Source organism: Lynx canadensis, chromosome C1 (assembly GCF_007474595.2).
Source record: "Lynx canadensis isolate LIC74 chromosome C1, mLynCan4.pri.v2, whole genome shotgun sequence".
NCBI lineage: Eukaryota > Metazoa > Chordata > Mammalia > Carnivora > Felidae > Lynx > Lynx canadensis.
The window spans coordinates 103993898-104011411 of record NC_044310.1 but is presented as its reverse complement, the minus strand read 5'-3'; the positions used below and the strand labels follow the sequence as shown (position 1 = coordinate 104011411).

At 48.0% G+C, this 17514-nt stretch overlaps 2 protein-coding genes across 4 annotated transcripts; one reads left to right on the top strand and one right to left on the bottom strand.

The window, feature by feature from the left end:
* Nucleotides 1-1225: 1225 nt before the first annotated feature.
* Nucleotides 1226-12818, bottom strand: POLR3GL (RNA polymerase III subunit GL). Of its 2 annotated transcripts, XM_030325998.1 has the most exons (9): nt 11758-12818; nt 10742-10866; nt 4213-4380; nt 3762-3891; nt 2987-3055; nt 2586-2642; nt 2275-2348; nt 2030-2143; nt 1226-1722 (listed from the first exon to the last, which is right to left on the bottom strand). In XM_030325998.1, the coding sequence occupies exons 3-9, from the start codon at nt 4336-4338 to the stop codon at nt 1636-1638; spliced, it is 657 nt and encodes a 218-aa protein (XP_030181858.1). In that variant the 5' UTR covers nt 4339-4380; nt 10742-10866; nt 11758-12818; the 3' UTR covers nt 1226-1635. The 2 variants fall into 2 exon arrangements, with proteins under 2 accessions (XP_030181858.1, XP_030181857.1); XM_030325997.1 differs by lacking the exon at nt 11758-12818 and having other exon boundaries at nt 10742-10897.
* ANKRD34A (ankyrin repeat domain 34A) lies at nt 12621-16145 on the top strand. 2 transcript variants are annotated; one of them, XM_030325995.1, is made up of 2 exons: nt 12621-12682; nt 13606-16145. In XM_030325995.1, the coding sequence occupies exon 2, from the start codon at nt 13722-13724 to the stop codon at nt 15261-15263; it is 1542 nt and encodes a 513-aa protein (XP_030181855.1). In that variant the 5' UTR covers nt 12621-12682; nt 13606-13721; the 3' UTR covers nt 15264-16145. The 2 variants fall into 2 exon arrangements, with proteins under 2 accessions (XP_030181855.1, XP_030181853.1); XM_030325993.1 differs by lacking the exon at nt 12621-12682 and adding an exon at nt 13005-13063.
* Nucleotides 16146-17514: the final 1369 nt, after the last annotated feature.

The window sequence follows — 17514 nt, the reverse complement described above, 5'->3', positions numbered from 1 at the left end:
AATAACTGTGGAATGTTCTCTTTCAATTCCTGTTTCCTTTTCTGTTCTCTTGGCTGCCTCTACCTTAACACCTATTACGGCACCCCAGCCTGACTTTCAAGGTGCTTTCCCTCAATAGATTCACAGTTCCTGCTTAGTTTTTACAATGGGGGTAAGAAATGCCTTACATGAGATTGCCAGTCTCTATCACTTGATGCTGTATGGAATTCAGTTGGCCTGATGGGATATGGTTGGACAATTTCTTGAAGGCTTTCCCACATCCCCTCTTTATGACTTTCAAATGTTTAGTAGGGTCGCTATGACAGCACCCCAGCTATCTGTGCCTGCCTCCTTATTCAGTTCCTATTCTGGACACGCAGCTCGCCCGTGACTGTTGCATGGACCAACTGGCTGGAACCAATCAGCTCACTGAGGGCTTCCTAAGAAGCCAATCAGAGCCTAGGGAAGTGACCTCACCCCAGGGAGAGCCGAGTGGGTGAGGAAGCATCTCTCAGAGCTGAGCTGTGAGTGTCCCTAAGTCACTCCCCTCCACCCCACCCTCCTTACTTCCTGTAAAGCAATACCGCCTACCCCCTCCACCCCAAGAAGGGAGTGAGAAAGACTAACTACCTTCCACAAAGGAAGAACCAAAAGAGATACTGCAACTCAGCCACAAAGCAGCTTCAGGAAGTGGAGAATAGTGGCTCTGTCTGCACAGACACATCTTTCAAAGTGGGATCCCTCGGGTCTGGAAGAAGGTGTGTGCTGGGGAGGAATCAGCACCTCCACCCCACTCCCTCCCTGCACCTGGCTTTCTCGACTCTCTCTCACAAAAATAGCTGTAATCTTTCCTTGTAAACAAGGACGAGATCAAGGTCAAGTGTGGGAAAGAGAGGGCCTGTGTCCCTGTTGAACACACGTGACAAGAGACGATCATGTCCTGTGGCCTGAGGACCAGAGGTTCAGAAGCCGGCTGGTCTTACAGGGCGTGGGCCGTTCTTCTCTACTACTCACTCCGCACAGCCTCATAGATGAGTTCTTGAATGTTCCTTGGCAGGGCTAGATTGGGAGTATGTGTCCCGCCACGGGAGTGGGACGGAAGGGGTAAAGGACAGGAAGGCTGCAATGCCAGTGTGTCACACTGGACTCTGACAGGCAAGGGAAAAATGCCCCAACTAGGCCATTCCCTTCTTTTCGCCAGGCTTCTCCCATCAGGCCTCACCCTGGACAGACAGACAGACAGACAGACAGCTAAAAACATTTTATTTAAAAATATAAAACTGGCCTTACTCCTCCTAACTGCATACACCCCCAATTATCTTCCACTACAAAAAAGTGCGGGGAGTGGCACGTGTACAGCTGTCTCAGCTCTAAAAGCCCAGTTCTTCTTTGACCCTTCCTTCTTTCGTACAATTAAGACATTGGTCCTTTGCCCTCTCCCCCCAAGCTATCAGAGGTGACACAAGGGTAGAAGGAGGGGAAGGGTGGAAAAGAGAACTATCTGTCATCATTCTCCATTCCTATCTCCAGGGCCAGTTTATCTGGACTCTAAGCAAATGATTCGCTTGTCCACAAAACCAAGTAATAGCGACAGTTACTTCTGTATCTTCAATCAAGAACGATGTGAAGGTCTGAGATATTGTTCAGGGTCCTTCTTCAGTATATAGCCTCATCCATATTGTCATCACTGTCACCCCCAAAGTCCTCTCCATTGTCAAAATATGACATGATGTAATCAGTTTCCTGAAACAGAACAGAAAGAAATCAAAGTAGGCACGTTTTCAGCATTCTCCTTCCTCCCAGTGTATCAGCATCCGCCCCCCCACCTCCCACCCTTAAACCATTCCAGGCCTGGGAAGTCCCTTGGGGCTGCCACTTGCTCTTGAGAAGAGCCTGGGGGCACATGAAGTGGAGGGCGCTCTCCTCCGGGGGGACATCTCCTTTGGCTCTCCAACCCTCTGGAGGAGAACAACCCTGGTGGATGGAATTGAGACTCCCAGAGCTTATGAGAAAGAGAGGGGAACTGAGGGTGGAAGGAGAGCCCTCTCACCTCTTCATGTTCTTCTTCGTCGTACTCCTCTTCTTCTTCCTCTTCCTTCTCTTCTTCTTCTTCTTTCTCTTCATCTTCCTCTGAAGTCACTTCCTCCTCCTTCTTCTCCAGGGTCTGATGTAAAGATGAACAGAAGGAGAAACTCGGACTCAGCTCAGAGAAGGGAAAGAATGAGGCACAGATGGGCCAAAGGACAGGGAATGGGGCTGGGACCCAGGTGGTCTCTATGCACATTTCCTCCTCACCTCCAGTTTCTGTATTGTTTCTTCCTTATCTTCTGTGTTCTTGGGGGGCCTCTTGGGGATTAGGATGGTGGTCCCTGGTCAGGGAATCAAAAGGTGAATCATCTGAGAGCAAACTTCCTTGTTAGCGGTCCACCCCACCCTCTTGCAGAGACCATGTCACTCTGCTGCCCTCATGTGGCCACATGGCACCCAGCTACCATACTGGGTGGAATGGGCAGGAACTGGGACGGCAGGCAAGACCACCAACAGCCTTGGCCCTCCAGCTGATGAAGGAAATCTCTCTTCTGCCTCCTTTCCCCAGATATACTCACGTTCCTTTTGTAGCTTCCGCACTCGGATCTTTAACTCACGGGGTAAACGTCGCCAATCTGGGAACAGTGGGAACATAAAAGTCAGTAAGACCCTGCCTGGGGTCTCCTGTGAATAACCAGTTTTAAAGGAGAAGTAAGAGTCAGGATAATGGTGAGGGAAGGAAGGGATTGGGTCAAAGTTACTTGGAACAAAACTGTGGCTTGGGTGCCTCCAGGGAAACGGGGGCTATTTGATAGGTTTTCAGGTAGAGTCTGAGAGTGTTTGGGAGGACATCTAGGGCTCCAGTGTGTAAATACTGTATAGAGGGGAGGAGGGGACACAGAAAGGTGGATGGGCTGGTGGCTTGTGGCATCTCAAGGATTTTAAGAAAGGGCAGGCAACGAAAGGGCCCATCACCTACCAGGGTTCCAATCGATGGCATTGTCAATCGGCCCTGACATCTGATATTTGTCTGAGTAACGCTCCACATCTGAGGGGTCAGAGGCCAAGGGTCAAAGTTTTATCCTTTCAGAGCCCTAGAACAGGGTTGTTTCTGAGGACCCAGCCCTCTCAATACTCAGGCACTGTCTGTTCCCCAAGCTCAGAGCCCAGGGGATCAGCTTTAACAAGGACCTTCAACACTCATCCATGTTGTCCCTTTGCCACCCCAAATTACAATGTTTTGTTATCTCCCTTAACCCAAAGACATGGCTATATTGAGAGGTAGTGTGATACGGTGGAAGTACACTAGAGAGCAAGGGACTAGGGTTTCAGTCTTCCCTTTACTCCTTGTTAATGGGGCTACCAGGCAGGCCTTTCATGCCTCTGAGCTTCAGCTCCTAAGGCTTTAATCAAAAAGCACTGTTTGTCAATATACTCCAACACTGCACTTCCACACCTATTGGTAAATATCCAGTATCCCAAGCCTCCCAGTGACTCCCCTTCTCCAGTCCCTCCTGGTCTCCCTGACCTCTTTGTAATCCTGTTAAGCTTAGGGGGCTTCTCAGAGACCCGTGTGTGAGACTCAGAACAAACCATGGATAATGCATTTCAAATGCAGGGGTAATTGTTATGATCTCCCCAGTTAGACAGCGAGCTTCCTGTGCTGCTTCTGGCCTCTCTGGCCCGCAGAGTGCTGTGTACAGGGCACTGCTCATGAAAGGCACTCAGAACACGATGCTAGCATTCCAACTGACCTCTCTTGGGGACAGCTGGCCGGATGAAGTAGGGGAGCTGCCTCATGGCCCCTCGTAGCTCCTGCTTCAGTGCCAGAACGTATTCCCCTTCCTCTCCTGAGGGCAGAGGCACTGGACGGAACTCCAAGGGCTAAGGAAGCAGGGGCAGTGGTCAGTTCAGGGAAAAAACACTAGAGAACATATCTAGAAGGGTCTCTCTCCCCCCCCAGTTCAATCCAATGCTCCCACTGAACAGAGGGCCAAGAAAAATGTGGGGAACAATACAGTATTTTGAAAGCTGGGGAGATGAGAGTATGAGAAACTACCTTGCCTGGGAAACATCCCATGTGAGTTGGAAGCATAGAGACAGAAAGGGGCAAGATGAGTTTTATGATGGCCCACAAGGAATCCTGGATCATATATAGTCAGCCAGGGGCACACGGGAGTCTCAGGAAGGGGGGCAGATACTCACAGGGAAGAGTGGAGAAGGCTGCAGGGTGGGTGGGGGAAGAGCATCCCCCTTCCCAATGCCCACAGCCTCCATGTTGAAGGTCAGTTGGCCCCGGCCACGACCCCGGCCCCCACCCCGACTGGCCATGGTGGAGGGGGCCTGGGTATTCAGAGATCCAGTGAGAAAAACCTGATAAAGACAAAAACAAAGAGAAAAGTATGGTAGAATGATAGGAAGCCAGGGAGGTGCAAGACACTCAGTCTTTTCCCCTAGGGCCCCCCAAAACCAGTGTAATTCAACAAATGTTGATAGGAAAGGCATTGTACCAGGCAGCGTATTTCTGGAAATACAGACACGGATGAGACATAGTCCCAACAGGACAGATAACTGCAAAGTAGTGTAACTCCAGCACAAAAGGGAAAGTGATTAGACCTCTGGATAAAACTTCCCTCCATCCCTAAGGTAATTTGATATTTGTCACTGTCTGCATATCGCCATCTAATCTTTGAATTCTTTCTCTCCCTGGCTTTCCACACCCAACCAGGCCCCAATTCAATCCAATGCAGTGAATTTCAGCAAAACATGTATTAAGCATCTACTGTGGGGGATAAGGATAAGTCATCAGTCTCACGGTCAGTGGTGGGAGGTGGTGGTGGGGAGAGCCATTACAATCAATTTATTTTTTTGTAATACCACTTAGGAGCACTTAGAATCTTAGAGTTGGAAGGACCAGTAGAGGTATCTAGTCCAAAAGCCCTCCCAACCCAGTACTCCACTTTGTAAGTTGTTAATCATTTCACTTCCAGTGGCATTTTCTTTCTTTCTTTTTTTTTTAATGTTTATTTATTTATTTTTTTTAATTTTTTTTTCAACGTTTTTATTTATTTTTGGGACAGAGAGAGACAGAGCATGAACGGGGGAGGGGCAGAGAGAGAGGGAGACACAGAATCGGAAACAGGCTCCAGGCTCCGAGCCATCAGCCCAGAGCCTGACGCGGGGCTCGAACTCACGGACCGCGAGATCGTGACCTGGCTGAAGTCGGACGCTTAACCGACTGCGCCACCCAGGCGCCCCATTGTTTATTTATTTTTGAGAGCAAGACACAGAGTGCAAGTGGAGGAGGGACAGAGAGAGAGGGAGACACAGAATCTGAAGCAGGCTCCAGGTTCTGAGCCTGATGCAGGGCTCAAACTCACAAACCGGGAGATCATGACACCCGAACCGAAGTCAGATGCTTAACTGACTGAGCCACCCAGGCACCCACAGTGGCATTTTCTTAAAGAGAGGGTATCTGTTCTCCCCCAAGGCAGCCCACCCCACAGTGATAAACTCTGATGAATCGAAAGTTCCTTCTGTTACTAGAAGTAGCAGAACTCTGCCTGTTGTCATCAATCTTAAGGGACCAGTCAGAGGCAGGTAGGATGGGGGGTAAAGTTACCAAATGAAAATGAAACTTGTAAGAAATGATATCCCAGTGACAAAGAGCACACCTAGCACCCAGATCTTGGTTTCTAAGACCATTTTCCAACAAAAAAAGACCCAGGGCTTCTTGGAGAAATGGCTGATTCTAAGGGCTGGGGCAGGAAATACCCAAGGCGAGCCTGAAGCATCTTCTAGTGCCAGAAAGTAAAGAAGCACTCAAAACAACAGCATACAGACATTGGCAGGCTATGTCAAAGGGGCATAAGAGTCTACTGGAAGAGATCCCAATGGCCAAAGAAGAATTTGAGCAATAAAGTAGTATTAAGTTATAACCCCAAAGTATAAAATAAATATCATGAGTCCACACTGATAGAAAGAAATGATTAAATAAGTTAATACATGGGGGAGAAAAGACAAACCTCTTGTGTAGAATTCCAAATAAATTATGTAGATTCCACCCTGAAGAGGGGGAGTAGAACTTCCCACTCCTTAAGGGTGGACTATATATAGGGGATTTTGTCCAATTCAGCTTTGGAAAGGTGGGGAGCGGTATAACTCTACAGTGGAGAAAGTGGACAAACACTACTTCAGTCAGGTGACCAAGTTCAACATCAACAATATTGAATTACACTGCTAGTATGTGCCCTTAATATGATGGGATAGGGGAGAAATCTAGGGGGACTGGGATAATGAGGGGAGGCTTGATGAATCACAAGATCTCAAGTTAGGAAGAGCCCTCAGAAATCACGTATTCATTCATTCAACAAATTTTTATTGAGCATTTACTATATGCCAGACACAATGCTGGACAATGGGGATCATAGTGAATCTTCTACTCTAGACATGTATCCTTCCTCAGATAAACCATATTTAGTAAATTGTTACCTAGTTTCTATTTAAACATCTTTAGTAAGAGGAATCCCTGGCTCACTTTGCAAGTCTTCAATTAATAATATTTGTTCTTCAATTAATATCCAAAAAACACTCTAAACAAGAAATATATAGTTCAACAAAATGCACTCAACAAAAGATTAGCTGGTGAAAAAAAGATTTAGAAATGTGTATAAAGAAATCTATTTTGTCAAACACACACATACATACTTCATGTATGATGAAAAAAAGTTGTTTTTGAAGGTTATACACTGAAAATTAATATTGGTTAATTTGAGGTGATGGGTGTTTGCTTTTTGAGGGGTTATGTGTATTTTAACGTTTGTTTTCTATGCTGAAAGTTATTTCTTTTGTAATAAGAGAAAAATAATCATTAAAAAAATTTTAAATATACCAACAGAGTAGTAGGTGAGATTAACAATATGTAGCAGGAAGGAGAGGGTGAAAAAATGTGTGTATGAGGAATTTGTAAAGTTTTAGGTCCAACAAAAAAATGTGAGGAAAAAATAAGAAGTTAGCTAATAGGTTAAATTGTGATCTGATTGAAAGGACTTATTAGGAGAGAAAGGATGTCTCATGGACACTAGAGAAGAAGTCAGAATTTGTAAGCATGTCTTCAGGCCCTTTCAGGGGAAAGGACACTAACCAGCTGGTTTAGGTATAATTCCACTTGACAGACCCAGTTCTGGCAGTGGGGACAAGAGCTGTTTTGATTGCAAAGCAGTAAGGAGTCAAGAAAAAGCTGTGAGCTTTGAGGTTAGACACATTGAATTCCATTTCCACATATAACCAAGTGGTCTCCAAGGATGTGGGGTTAAAAAAAAAAAGGGAGAGAGAGAGGAAAAAAAGAAAAAAACCTTATTTAATTGAGGCAATAAACTGGTGGTTGGCTGGGAAACTGAACCATCCATCTCAGCCCCCTCAGGTCAGGAATCTACCATGAGTTTCTATTCTTTAAGATTGTGATTGAATCTAAATTCTTGAGGATATTTAGGGTCTTCCATAATCTGGTCCCAAATTGCTTTTTCTTATCGTCAACCCTCCCTAGAGTTCACCTGTGCACTCTCCTTCCCCCAAACAACAACATCTCATATACATGACACTCATTCCTATTTATGCCTAACTGTATTGTGGTAGAAGTTAACTAAGAAGCAGATTTCAACAAAATACAGAAAAACCATGACATCAAATTTAAGAAAGGCAGTACGTGTAGTGGTTAAGAACATGGATTTGAATTCTAGTTCTGCCATTTCCTAGTTATACAACCTACAGCAATTTATTTAATATCTCTAAACCTGTTTCCTCATCTGTAAAATGGGAATAATAATAATAATAATACCATCTTAATTCATTCAAAAAATATCTACTGAGTGCTTGTTATATGCCAAGCACTGTTCCAAGTGCTAGGGACATAGCAGTGAGCAAAACAAACAAAAACTGCTATACCAATGGAGTTTAAATTGGTGGAGTTGTCAGTATACAAATATTTCAAGCCATGAGACTGGGTGGGATCCCTAAAGGAGTGGATGTGAACAGAGAAAAGAAGAGATCCAGAGATTGAGGACTAGGGCACTCTAATATTTAGGGTTTCCCATATTTCTGATAAATAAAACAAGGAGTTAATACTCTTATTATATAAGAACTCATGGACATGCAAATGAAAAAAATCATACCAATAGAATAAATGTGCAAAGGACATGAATAGGCAATTGATAAAATAATGATCGACAAAACCATTCTTCACCTACCAAATTGACAAACACTTAAAGAATAATCAGGTTGCCACAGTTTTTTTGAGATGGGACACTCTCATACCTCATTGGAAGGATTGTCTTTATACACAGTATTTCAGGGGAGCAACAGCCTTTTAAATGTTCATATCCTTAATCCAGTAATCCTACTTTAAAAAATGTATCCTTAAAGATGTCATCATATCAACTGATGAATGGATAAAGAAATTGTGGTTTATATACACAATGGAATACTACGTGGCAATGAGAAAAAATGAAATATGGCCTTTTGTAGCAACGTGGATGGAACTGGAGAGTGTGATGCTAAGTGAAATAAGCCATACAGAGAAAGACAGATACCATATGGTTTCACTCTTATGTGGATCCTGAGAAACTTAACAGGAACCCATGGGGGAGGGGAAGGAAAAAAAAAAAAAAAAAGGACGTTAGAGTGGGAGAGAGCCAAAGCATAAGAGACTGTTAAAAACTGAGAACAAACTGAGGGTTGATGGGGGGTGGGAGGGAGGGGAGGGTGGGTGATGGGTATTGAGTAGGGCACCTTTTGGGATGAGCACTGGGTGTTGAATGGAAACCAATTTGTCAATAAATTTCATATATAAAAAAAAAAAATAAAAGTGACTATAATACTCAAAAAAAAAAAAAAAAAGATGTCATCATATATACAGTCAGACATGTAAACATGTCTGGTCATCAAAGAGCTATCCATGGTAGCAAAACTTCTGAAATAACCTAAATGGCTCAACAAAAAAATGAATGGTTAAAAAAAAAATCAAATATCCATTTTAGGCTATCATGTAGAAAGAAAAATGACTTCAAATAATACTTAAAGGCAAAAAAAAATGTTCACTATGTACAGTGGAGGGAAACGGGATAAAAATTATATTTGTGGTATAGCCTGATTTATGTAACACACACATGTATATGTGCAGAAAAGAAATTGATAATAATAATAATAATATAATAATAACGGTTATCCCTAGATCATGGTCATGAAATAATAGACATTTTTATCTACACCTTTATGTGTTTCCAATTTTTTTTAGAATAAATGTATATTACTTTTTAAATCAGAAACCAAAGGGAAGGTACCTGGGTGGCTCAGTCAGTTAAGGGACTGACTTTGGCTCAGGTCATGATCTCACAGTCTGTGAGTTTGAGCCCCATGTCAGGCTCTGTGCTGACAGGTCAGAGCCTGGAGCCTGCTTCAGATTCTGTGTCTCCTGCTCTCTCTGTCCCTCTCTGCTCGTACTCTGTCTTTCTCTCTGTCTCTCTCAAAAATAAATAAACATTAAAAAAAAGAAAGAAAGAAACCAAAGGGGATGGTTTTTCTTTATTTTTAAGAATGCTACCACCAGGACAGTGCTCCTTCTTTTACAATGGAGGTGAGGAAGGCATTTCGTTGAGCTACATATTTGTTTAGAATATTTGTTGGATATTAACTGAAGAACAAATATCCAAAAATGGGATGACCTGCAAAGTGAGCTAGGGAGTCTTCTTACGAGTGATGTTTAAGTAGAAGATGGGTAACAATTTACTAAATATGGTTTATCAGAGGAAGGACGCATGTGTAAAGTAGAGGATTCACTATGATCCCCATTGTCTAGCATTGTGTCTGGCATATAGTAGATGCTCAATAAATATTTTTTGAATGAATGAATGAATGGATAGATGGATGAATACATGATTTCTGAGGGCTCTTCCAAACTTGAGACCTGGTGATTCATCAAGCCTCCCTTCACCATCCCAGTCCTCCTAGCTTTCTCCTTTCTCTGGACTGTGGGAGCAATTGCATTACAAACCACTAATTTAAGAGATCATAATTAGATACTGTATTGTATTTTATTTCATCTTTTATTAATTGTTCCCTAATTATGCTAGGAGTTTAAAGTCGGCCTTCGTAATCAATTCCATTCAAGTAACCTTTATTGGGCACTTTGTATTGAGTACAAGAACCTGCCTACAAAACAATATATTCTCAGAAGAACAGAGAAATATTAGAGACCACACACCAAGTGCTCTAATAGAGGTACGCATAAAACGTTACCTTCAGACTGGGGAACAATTAATTACGAAGGAAAAAAAAAAAAGGAAGAAGAGGTGGTCCAAGAAAGCTACAGGTAGGAGACAATATTTCAGCTGATTCTTAATAACAGGAGTTTGTCAGACTCTTAGACAAGGGAATAATGATAAAATATTCGGGGGAAGCTGATGCTGTAACAAAAAGTCAGAGATACAAGAGTGAATCTTTCTCACTTTGTGCTTTAATCTGTCTCCCCTATGCACGAAAGAAAACTGCAGTTCTCTGTATAATCGGTACAGCAATGGGAGCCCTGAAGAGAAAGGGAAAGAAGAGTAGGAAACCAGAGGGGGCTGATCCAACAGGCTGCCGGAATGCGTTGTCTATCTATCTCGCAGCGTGGCCCTGGCGAACTAGTTCGGGAGGTGTGGGACAGAACCAGGTCAGCGCTACCGGGACGGAGCCTTACCTGCTGCCCCTCCCCCACGCGGAGCCCACGTCGCAGCCAACTTGAAATTTGCAGGTCTTCCTTTAGCTTCTGGCGTCCTAGCTCCGCCTCCCAGGGCTTCCCATTGGTCAATTCTCCCGGCCAATCTAGGAGAAGACCAGGAGGGAGATCCACCCACTTGAAGCCGAGGAGAAGGAAGGAGGGGGAGAGTCAGCCAGAACCCAGGCTTGGGAAGCCCGCCGTGGCGCGGAGAGAGGGTTGCAGAATCAACCAGGGCTTGATTATTTCCGACCTCATCTCAGATGGCGGAGCTCCTGGCTAGCGAGAGTTCACGCTTAGAACTCACCGAGGGACACTGTTGAGAAAGCTCCCACAGAGAAATGAAAGGGTTGTTCCTTAGGGATCGCTCTTTTTGTGACTGGGGCTTCACAGCTCGGCCTCCCCTCCATCACTCTTGCCTTCCCTCCAGTCCTACAGGGCTTCCCTCCAGCACCACAACTGAATATTTATTTTCTATTATTTTTTCCCCCTGTGGGTTGCTGCCATGTCTGTGAGAAGATGAGCGGAAAGTTTGGGGAAGGAAGGATTAGGAATTAGAGAACCAGAGTTGGGGAGGCAGGGAAGGAGCCCAGTGTTTCCTACATTTTCTATTGCCTTCCAGCTCCTCCTAGCCCTTGCTGAAGAGGGGCATGGTTGGTGGGAGGGAGGCGGAGAGGAGCCCTATTTTCATTCACACACACACACACACACACACACACGGAAGGAATTCAGAGTGGACATAAAATCTAGGAGTTAGTCAAGAAGACTATCCCAGATGTCAGAGAAAATGGGCCTGGGAGTGAAGCCTCTTGACTTGGGAGGCTGTAGATCCAGTGGGAAGTGCCCCGTCTTTGGAATAGGACAGAAACAGAGCTGTGAGGTTTTGAAGAACTTGCTTAACTTAGGTATCAGTTTCTTCACCTATAACAAGGAGATAAAAAGGAGATTCCTACCTTATAGCATTGTTGTGAAGATTGGAAATAATATATGTGAAGTACCTGGCACATAGTTGGCGTCCCGTAAATGGTGGCTAATAAAAATGGGTAGCTTCCCAGCAATATTTCTCTTCCTCCTTCTCCAGGAACATTATTTTTAGTATCTTGTGTCTGGTGGCCGCCAGTATGAATGATCTCAGGTGAGTTTTCCAAATCCTTGGGATTTTTTTTCCCTCATCTTCCACTTCCCTGATGCCTTCCAGCTGGACACAAACTCATTCCTAAAATATGCAGATGGAAGCTATGGTAACCATGGAGACAGGGCAGGTGGCAAGGAGAGGCAGAGACAGACAGCAGAGAGAGACGGGTTACAATTGTGACAGATAGGCAGAGAGAAGACATCAGGAGCCATCGGACAGAGACCTTCAGGCAAGATGGAAAAATAATGACAGTCTAAGAAAGATTGATTATAAAGAGATGCAGTGAGAAAGGATGTGTTACAAGGGTCGCTCTTCTCTCTTCCCCTTTTCTCTTTCCCTCTCCCTCTCCAAGAATGTGGGGAGGAAGGCATCTGGGAATGCCCCCTGGTGTACCTAAAAATGACCCCGTATATCCATCCACTCTCCTCACACTTATCTGAGGTCTGTACCAGGGAACTGAGGTTCAAGTTTATCTGTGCTGTGTGTTCCGTTTAGGAGGAGGTGGAGTGAGGATGTACCGCTGTCTGGCTCCAGCTCCCCCTCACATGTAAACTACAAGGAGGCAACCAGATCTCTTGCTTCTCTCTGTGCAGTATGGACTCCGGCTGTGGATTCCAATCGCCTCTCTCCACCTCTCTGCACAATGTGCCATGTGCTGTGGGTAGCAGGTCAGATCGGGCGTACAGGCGCGCATAAACACATCAAACGCGGAAAATGGGGCTCTGCTCAAGGAAGAATTGGGATGGTCCCAGTCTGGATCGCGGAGGAGTCTCCTGAGGAACATTTAGGTTTGTTGGGGCTGAGGGGAGGTCGGCTCAGCAAGAGAAGTCAGGATTGGAGCCTCTAGGTTTTGAGGATTTTTGTGTGCATGGGTGGGGGAACGGTTTGGTGCCCGACGCCCCCACCCGCAGAGACCAGGCTATAAATAGCAAGGCAGAGCTCCGCCCCCCCCCCCCCCCCAGCTTCTCTCCTCCCGAGCCGGCGCCGTGCCCGGGGCGCACCGGGAGGAGGGACCAGGATCCGGTGCCGGGGCGCAGATACTGACACCAAGGGAATCCAGGTGCCCCTCCCCACGCCATGTGGGCCCCCGGGAACCCGGTTCCGCCACCCCGGCTGCCCCAGGGCCCTGGCCTCAGTCCTGGCCTCTTGGAGATCCTGCGGACATTCAGGTATCTATTTGGGCGCACAGCCTGGGAGGGAAAGAGCAAGGAGTGATGGGGAACATAGCAGGGGCAAAAGAAACCCCCAATTCTCCCCCCACCCGTTTTAGGTCCCAAATGCAAGCTGCTTCCCTCCCCCCACTCAATTTTTGGGGCTGTGGCAACCTAAAAGAGGTTAGGAATGGGAATTATGTGTGTGAATGTATGGGTGCATGTGTGTGGGTGGGCGGCGTTCAGCATCCTAGGAAGGGGTATTCCAAGTGCGGATAAGAAAAGGGGGATGCTGGAAAGGTCTGATAAGCCGTGGGGTGAGGGTGGGGGTGCGGTATCCCTGCGCGTGCACGTACGCATTTGCACGCGCGCTCGTCCTTCAATGCGGGTGCACCCTTCCCACCTCCTCAGGCATGCGCTGGGGGGAGGGGGCGGCTCAAAGGCATGAGTTAGAGGAAGGACTGTGTGCCGTGCCGTAGAGATCTCCCCACACCGTATCTTTCCACCGGTGCCTCAGTTTCCCTGCCTGAATCCGTCAATAAGATCTCTCTTTCTCGCAGGGATTGGCTTCGCCACTGAGCCCTCAGGCTTCCGCCAGCCACCACCCCCACGCCCCTAGACACCCTCGGCGGGCCCCCGTCCCGGCTTCATTGGTGCTTTCGCCCCAGCCGCAGCTATGCTGCACACCGAGGGCCACGCTCTTCTTCGGGCCGTGGGTCAGGGTAAGCTACGCTTGGCCCGTTTGCTTCTGGAGGGAGGCGCCTACGTGAATGAGGGTGATGCCCAGGGTGAGACTGCGCTAATGGCGGCCTGTCGGGCCCGTTACGACGACCCCCAGAACAAGGCACGCATGGTACGCTACCTCCTGGAGCAAGGCGCTGACCCCAACATCGCAGACCGCCTGGGGCGCACCGCGCTCATGCACGCTTGCGCCGGGGGTGGGGGCGCCGCCGTGGCTTCGCTGCTCCTTGCCCACGGTGCAGACCCCTCAGTGCGAGATCACGCGGGCGCCTCGGCGCTTGTTCACGCCCTGGACCGCGGGGACCGTGAGACCCTTGCCACGCTGCTGGACGCCTGTAAGGCCAAGGGCACGGAGGTCATCATCATCACCACCGACACCTCTCCCTCGGGAACCAAGAAGACACGGCAGTATCTCAATTCCCCACCGTCCCCGGGGGTGGAGGACCCGGCTCCCGCTCCTCCTAGCCCGGGGGTCTGCACTTCGCCTTCGGAAATCCAACTGCAGGCTGCAGGAGGAGGAGGAGGAGGAGGAGGTGGAGGAGGAGGAGGAGGAGGAGGAGGAGGAGGAGGAGGACGGGGGTTGCTGTCCCCTCGCGCTCAGGAAGAAGAGGAGAAGCGGGACGTATTCGAATTCCCTCTTCCTAAACCCCCCGATGACCCCTCCCCTTCTGAGCCGCTCCCCAAACCACCCCGTCACCCTCCAAAACCACTCAAAAGGCTCAACTCCGAGCCCTGGGGCCTAGTGGCCCCTCCTCAACCTGTCCCGCCCGCGGAAGGGAGGCCGGGGATCGAGCGCCTGACCGCCGAATTCAACGGCCTGACCCTGACCGGTCGACCCCGTCTTTCCAGACGTCACAGCACTGAAGGCCCGGAGGACCCGCCTCCGTGGGCGGAGAAAGTGACGGGTGGGGGTCCTCTCTCTCGCCGAAACACTGCGCCAGAAGCTCAGGAGTCCGGTCCCCCTGCGGGGCTGAGGCAGAAACTGAGCCGCATGGAGCCGGTGGAGCTCGATACTCCCGGGAATATTTGCCCCGACTCGCCGGAGTGCAGCCGCTTGTCCCTGGAGCGCCGCCGATACAGCGCCTCCCCGCTGACCCTCCCTCCAGCCGGCTCGGCGCCCTCGCCGCGCCAGTCCCAGGAGAGTCTGCCTGGGGCCGTCTCTCCCCTGAGCGGACGGAGGCGGAGTCCCGGGCTGCTGGAGCGGAGGGGCTCGGGGACGTTGCTCCTGGACCACATCGCGCAAACGCGGCCTGGTTTCCTGCCTCCGCTCAACGTCAGCCCCCACCCTCCCATCCCCGACATTCGCCCCCAACCCGGAGGTCGGGCGCCTTCGCTGCCCGCCCCTCCCCAGGCGGGGGCGCCAGGCTCTCCTAGGACCAAGCGCAAGTTGGTGAGGCGCCACTCGATGCAGACTGAGCAGATCCGCCTGCTAGGGGGCTTCCAGAGTCTAGGCGGGCCAGGGGAGCCAGGGCGCTGAGACGAGTGAGAAGAGTCAAGGAGGGTGGGGATCAGGACCTTGATGGGACAGGTGGGAGAACCAGCTCACACACACACCACGGACATGGGGGTCTCTTGCATGTGCTCACGGGCACGGTGCACGCACACATGGGTAAGAAAGTTTCCACAAGCACAGTACTCTTATTCACAGAGAAGGGTAAGTACTCTATTTACTGGGCATATAGACACATGCATTCATGTGCTGGTCACTTCACATGCATATGGGAATTACTTGTGTACCCATCCATAGGAATGGCACACACAGGGCCACTTGTGCTAGGGCCCCAAGTGGGTCCCAAACTCACCTGCATTTGTTCAGAAGCAGTAGGGAACCCCTACTTATGGGTAGTATCCAATCTGTTTGCCCTCCTGCAGAAGCAGTCCCCTGCTTTCCATGTATGCCCTGCAACACAGCTTGTTCATGACTTTGCACACTCTGCCCTCTTCCTGAATATCCCACTCCCTTGTGTAGGTCTTGCTTCTCTCTCCAGGCCTGGCTCCTTTCACACCCTGCTTCCAGCCCTAACCACTTTTCAGGATATCTTCTTCACTTTCCTTAGGGGTTTCCTGCAGCAATCCCCAGCCTCAGTTCTGCTGCTGCCCTTCTTGCTCTCAGCTTTACTTCTCAACTTCCTGCCTTTTATTCCCATCTAGCTCCCCTAACCAATCAACAGGTTGTCTCATTTTCCCAGGGAGTGGGCCATGGGCTCTACGATGCAATCTGTCCGTCTGAGCTTATGAACACCCCCACAGGTAGAAGTGGGGAGTAGCCCTAAATCACTCCTCTCTCCACTTGACATATCAAATAAATGTGTTCAGAAGTCTCTGTTTTGTCACTTCTGCCTGAGGGTGTGGGATGTGGGGAATGAGGAACAGGGATGGAGGGTGATGCTAAGCATATCTATAATGATCTAGGGGATACTTAGAGGTTACAGCCACCTTCTTTGCAGGAGACCAACAGACCAACTGTGGTTGCAGAAGAAATAGTGTCCCATGTCCTGAAGGTTTTAAGGCGTTTGGCAGACTTTCACTTGCCCAGTCTCCCCTATGTCCATCTTCAAATTCTTTAACTTAAGATTTCTGAAAAAGTATATCCTACAAAAAGTACTTCCCTCCACCATCAACACATACATCCCAGTAGATTAACTGCCCCTCTTTCAAGCTTCTTATTTTGTGACTATTCCCAGTTATTCCTTGGGGGTCTAATTTTCATCTCACTGGTGCATTTCATCCATTTTTTTTTTTCTACTTCTGACTTTCATTTCCCCATCCTGAGCCACTGCAGGGGGGTGGATGGAGATAAGTATAGCTTCACCTAGGTAAAAATGGCATGATGGTCTACTGACAAAGGATGTGTAGTGTGTGTGTGTGTGTGTGTGTGTGTGTGTGTGTGTGTGTGTGTGTGTGTAAGAGTAATCAGAGGAACCCAGCCTGACAGGTCATGAACAAGGGTAATTGTCTTAATCTGTCCCCTTAGACTTCTCGGTTTTCTGATTTCTGCATATCTTCCAGTTCTTCCTCGCTCTAATGGGAGGTTAAGGGAGCGGCCCATTCCACTCTTCCTTACTGTTTCTCCCAACTTAGAATAGGTGAAGTCAGAAAATTACCTAACAATGTGTGGTATAACTAAAAGATCAAAGTATTGGGAATCAGAAGACCGATGTTTGAATCCCTCTTTGCCATCTCCTAGCTTTAATTTTGGGCAATGTATCTAGCCTCTCTGAGTGTCCGTTGCCTTATCTGTAAAATAATAAACTCTAGTTAGTCATTGTGATTAAGTAAGACACTACACTTAAAGTACATTGCATGGTGTCTGACGTAGAGTAAGTGTATGCTCATTAAATGTCCTTCCTTGTTTTAGCTCCCCAACCCGTTGCATGTGATCTTGGAAAGGTAGAAGTGGGGAGTAACTCCTGAGTCTTGTTTCCTCATCTACATCTATGAAATGAAATCGTTGGACAAATGATCCCTAAGAATCCTCTCACTCTGTCTACATACAATTCTCCTCAGCCTGGCATCCGGGCCTTCCCCGCACCCAAGCCTCTCCCCCGGGGTCTGACTTGCTTTCCAGGACTCCCCACAGGACTCCCAACGAAGCGCCCAGGATAAGCTTCTCCCTTAAAAAGAGTATCGCTTTGTCTATTTGCAATTGGTTGCTCAGAACCTCCGCCCTCCTCCCTAATTTGCCTATGGCGGAGTGGAGCCCTCCAGCTCCCGCCCAGTCTCTGCTG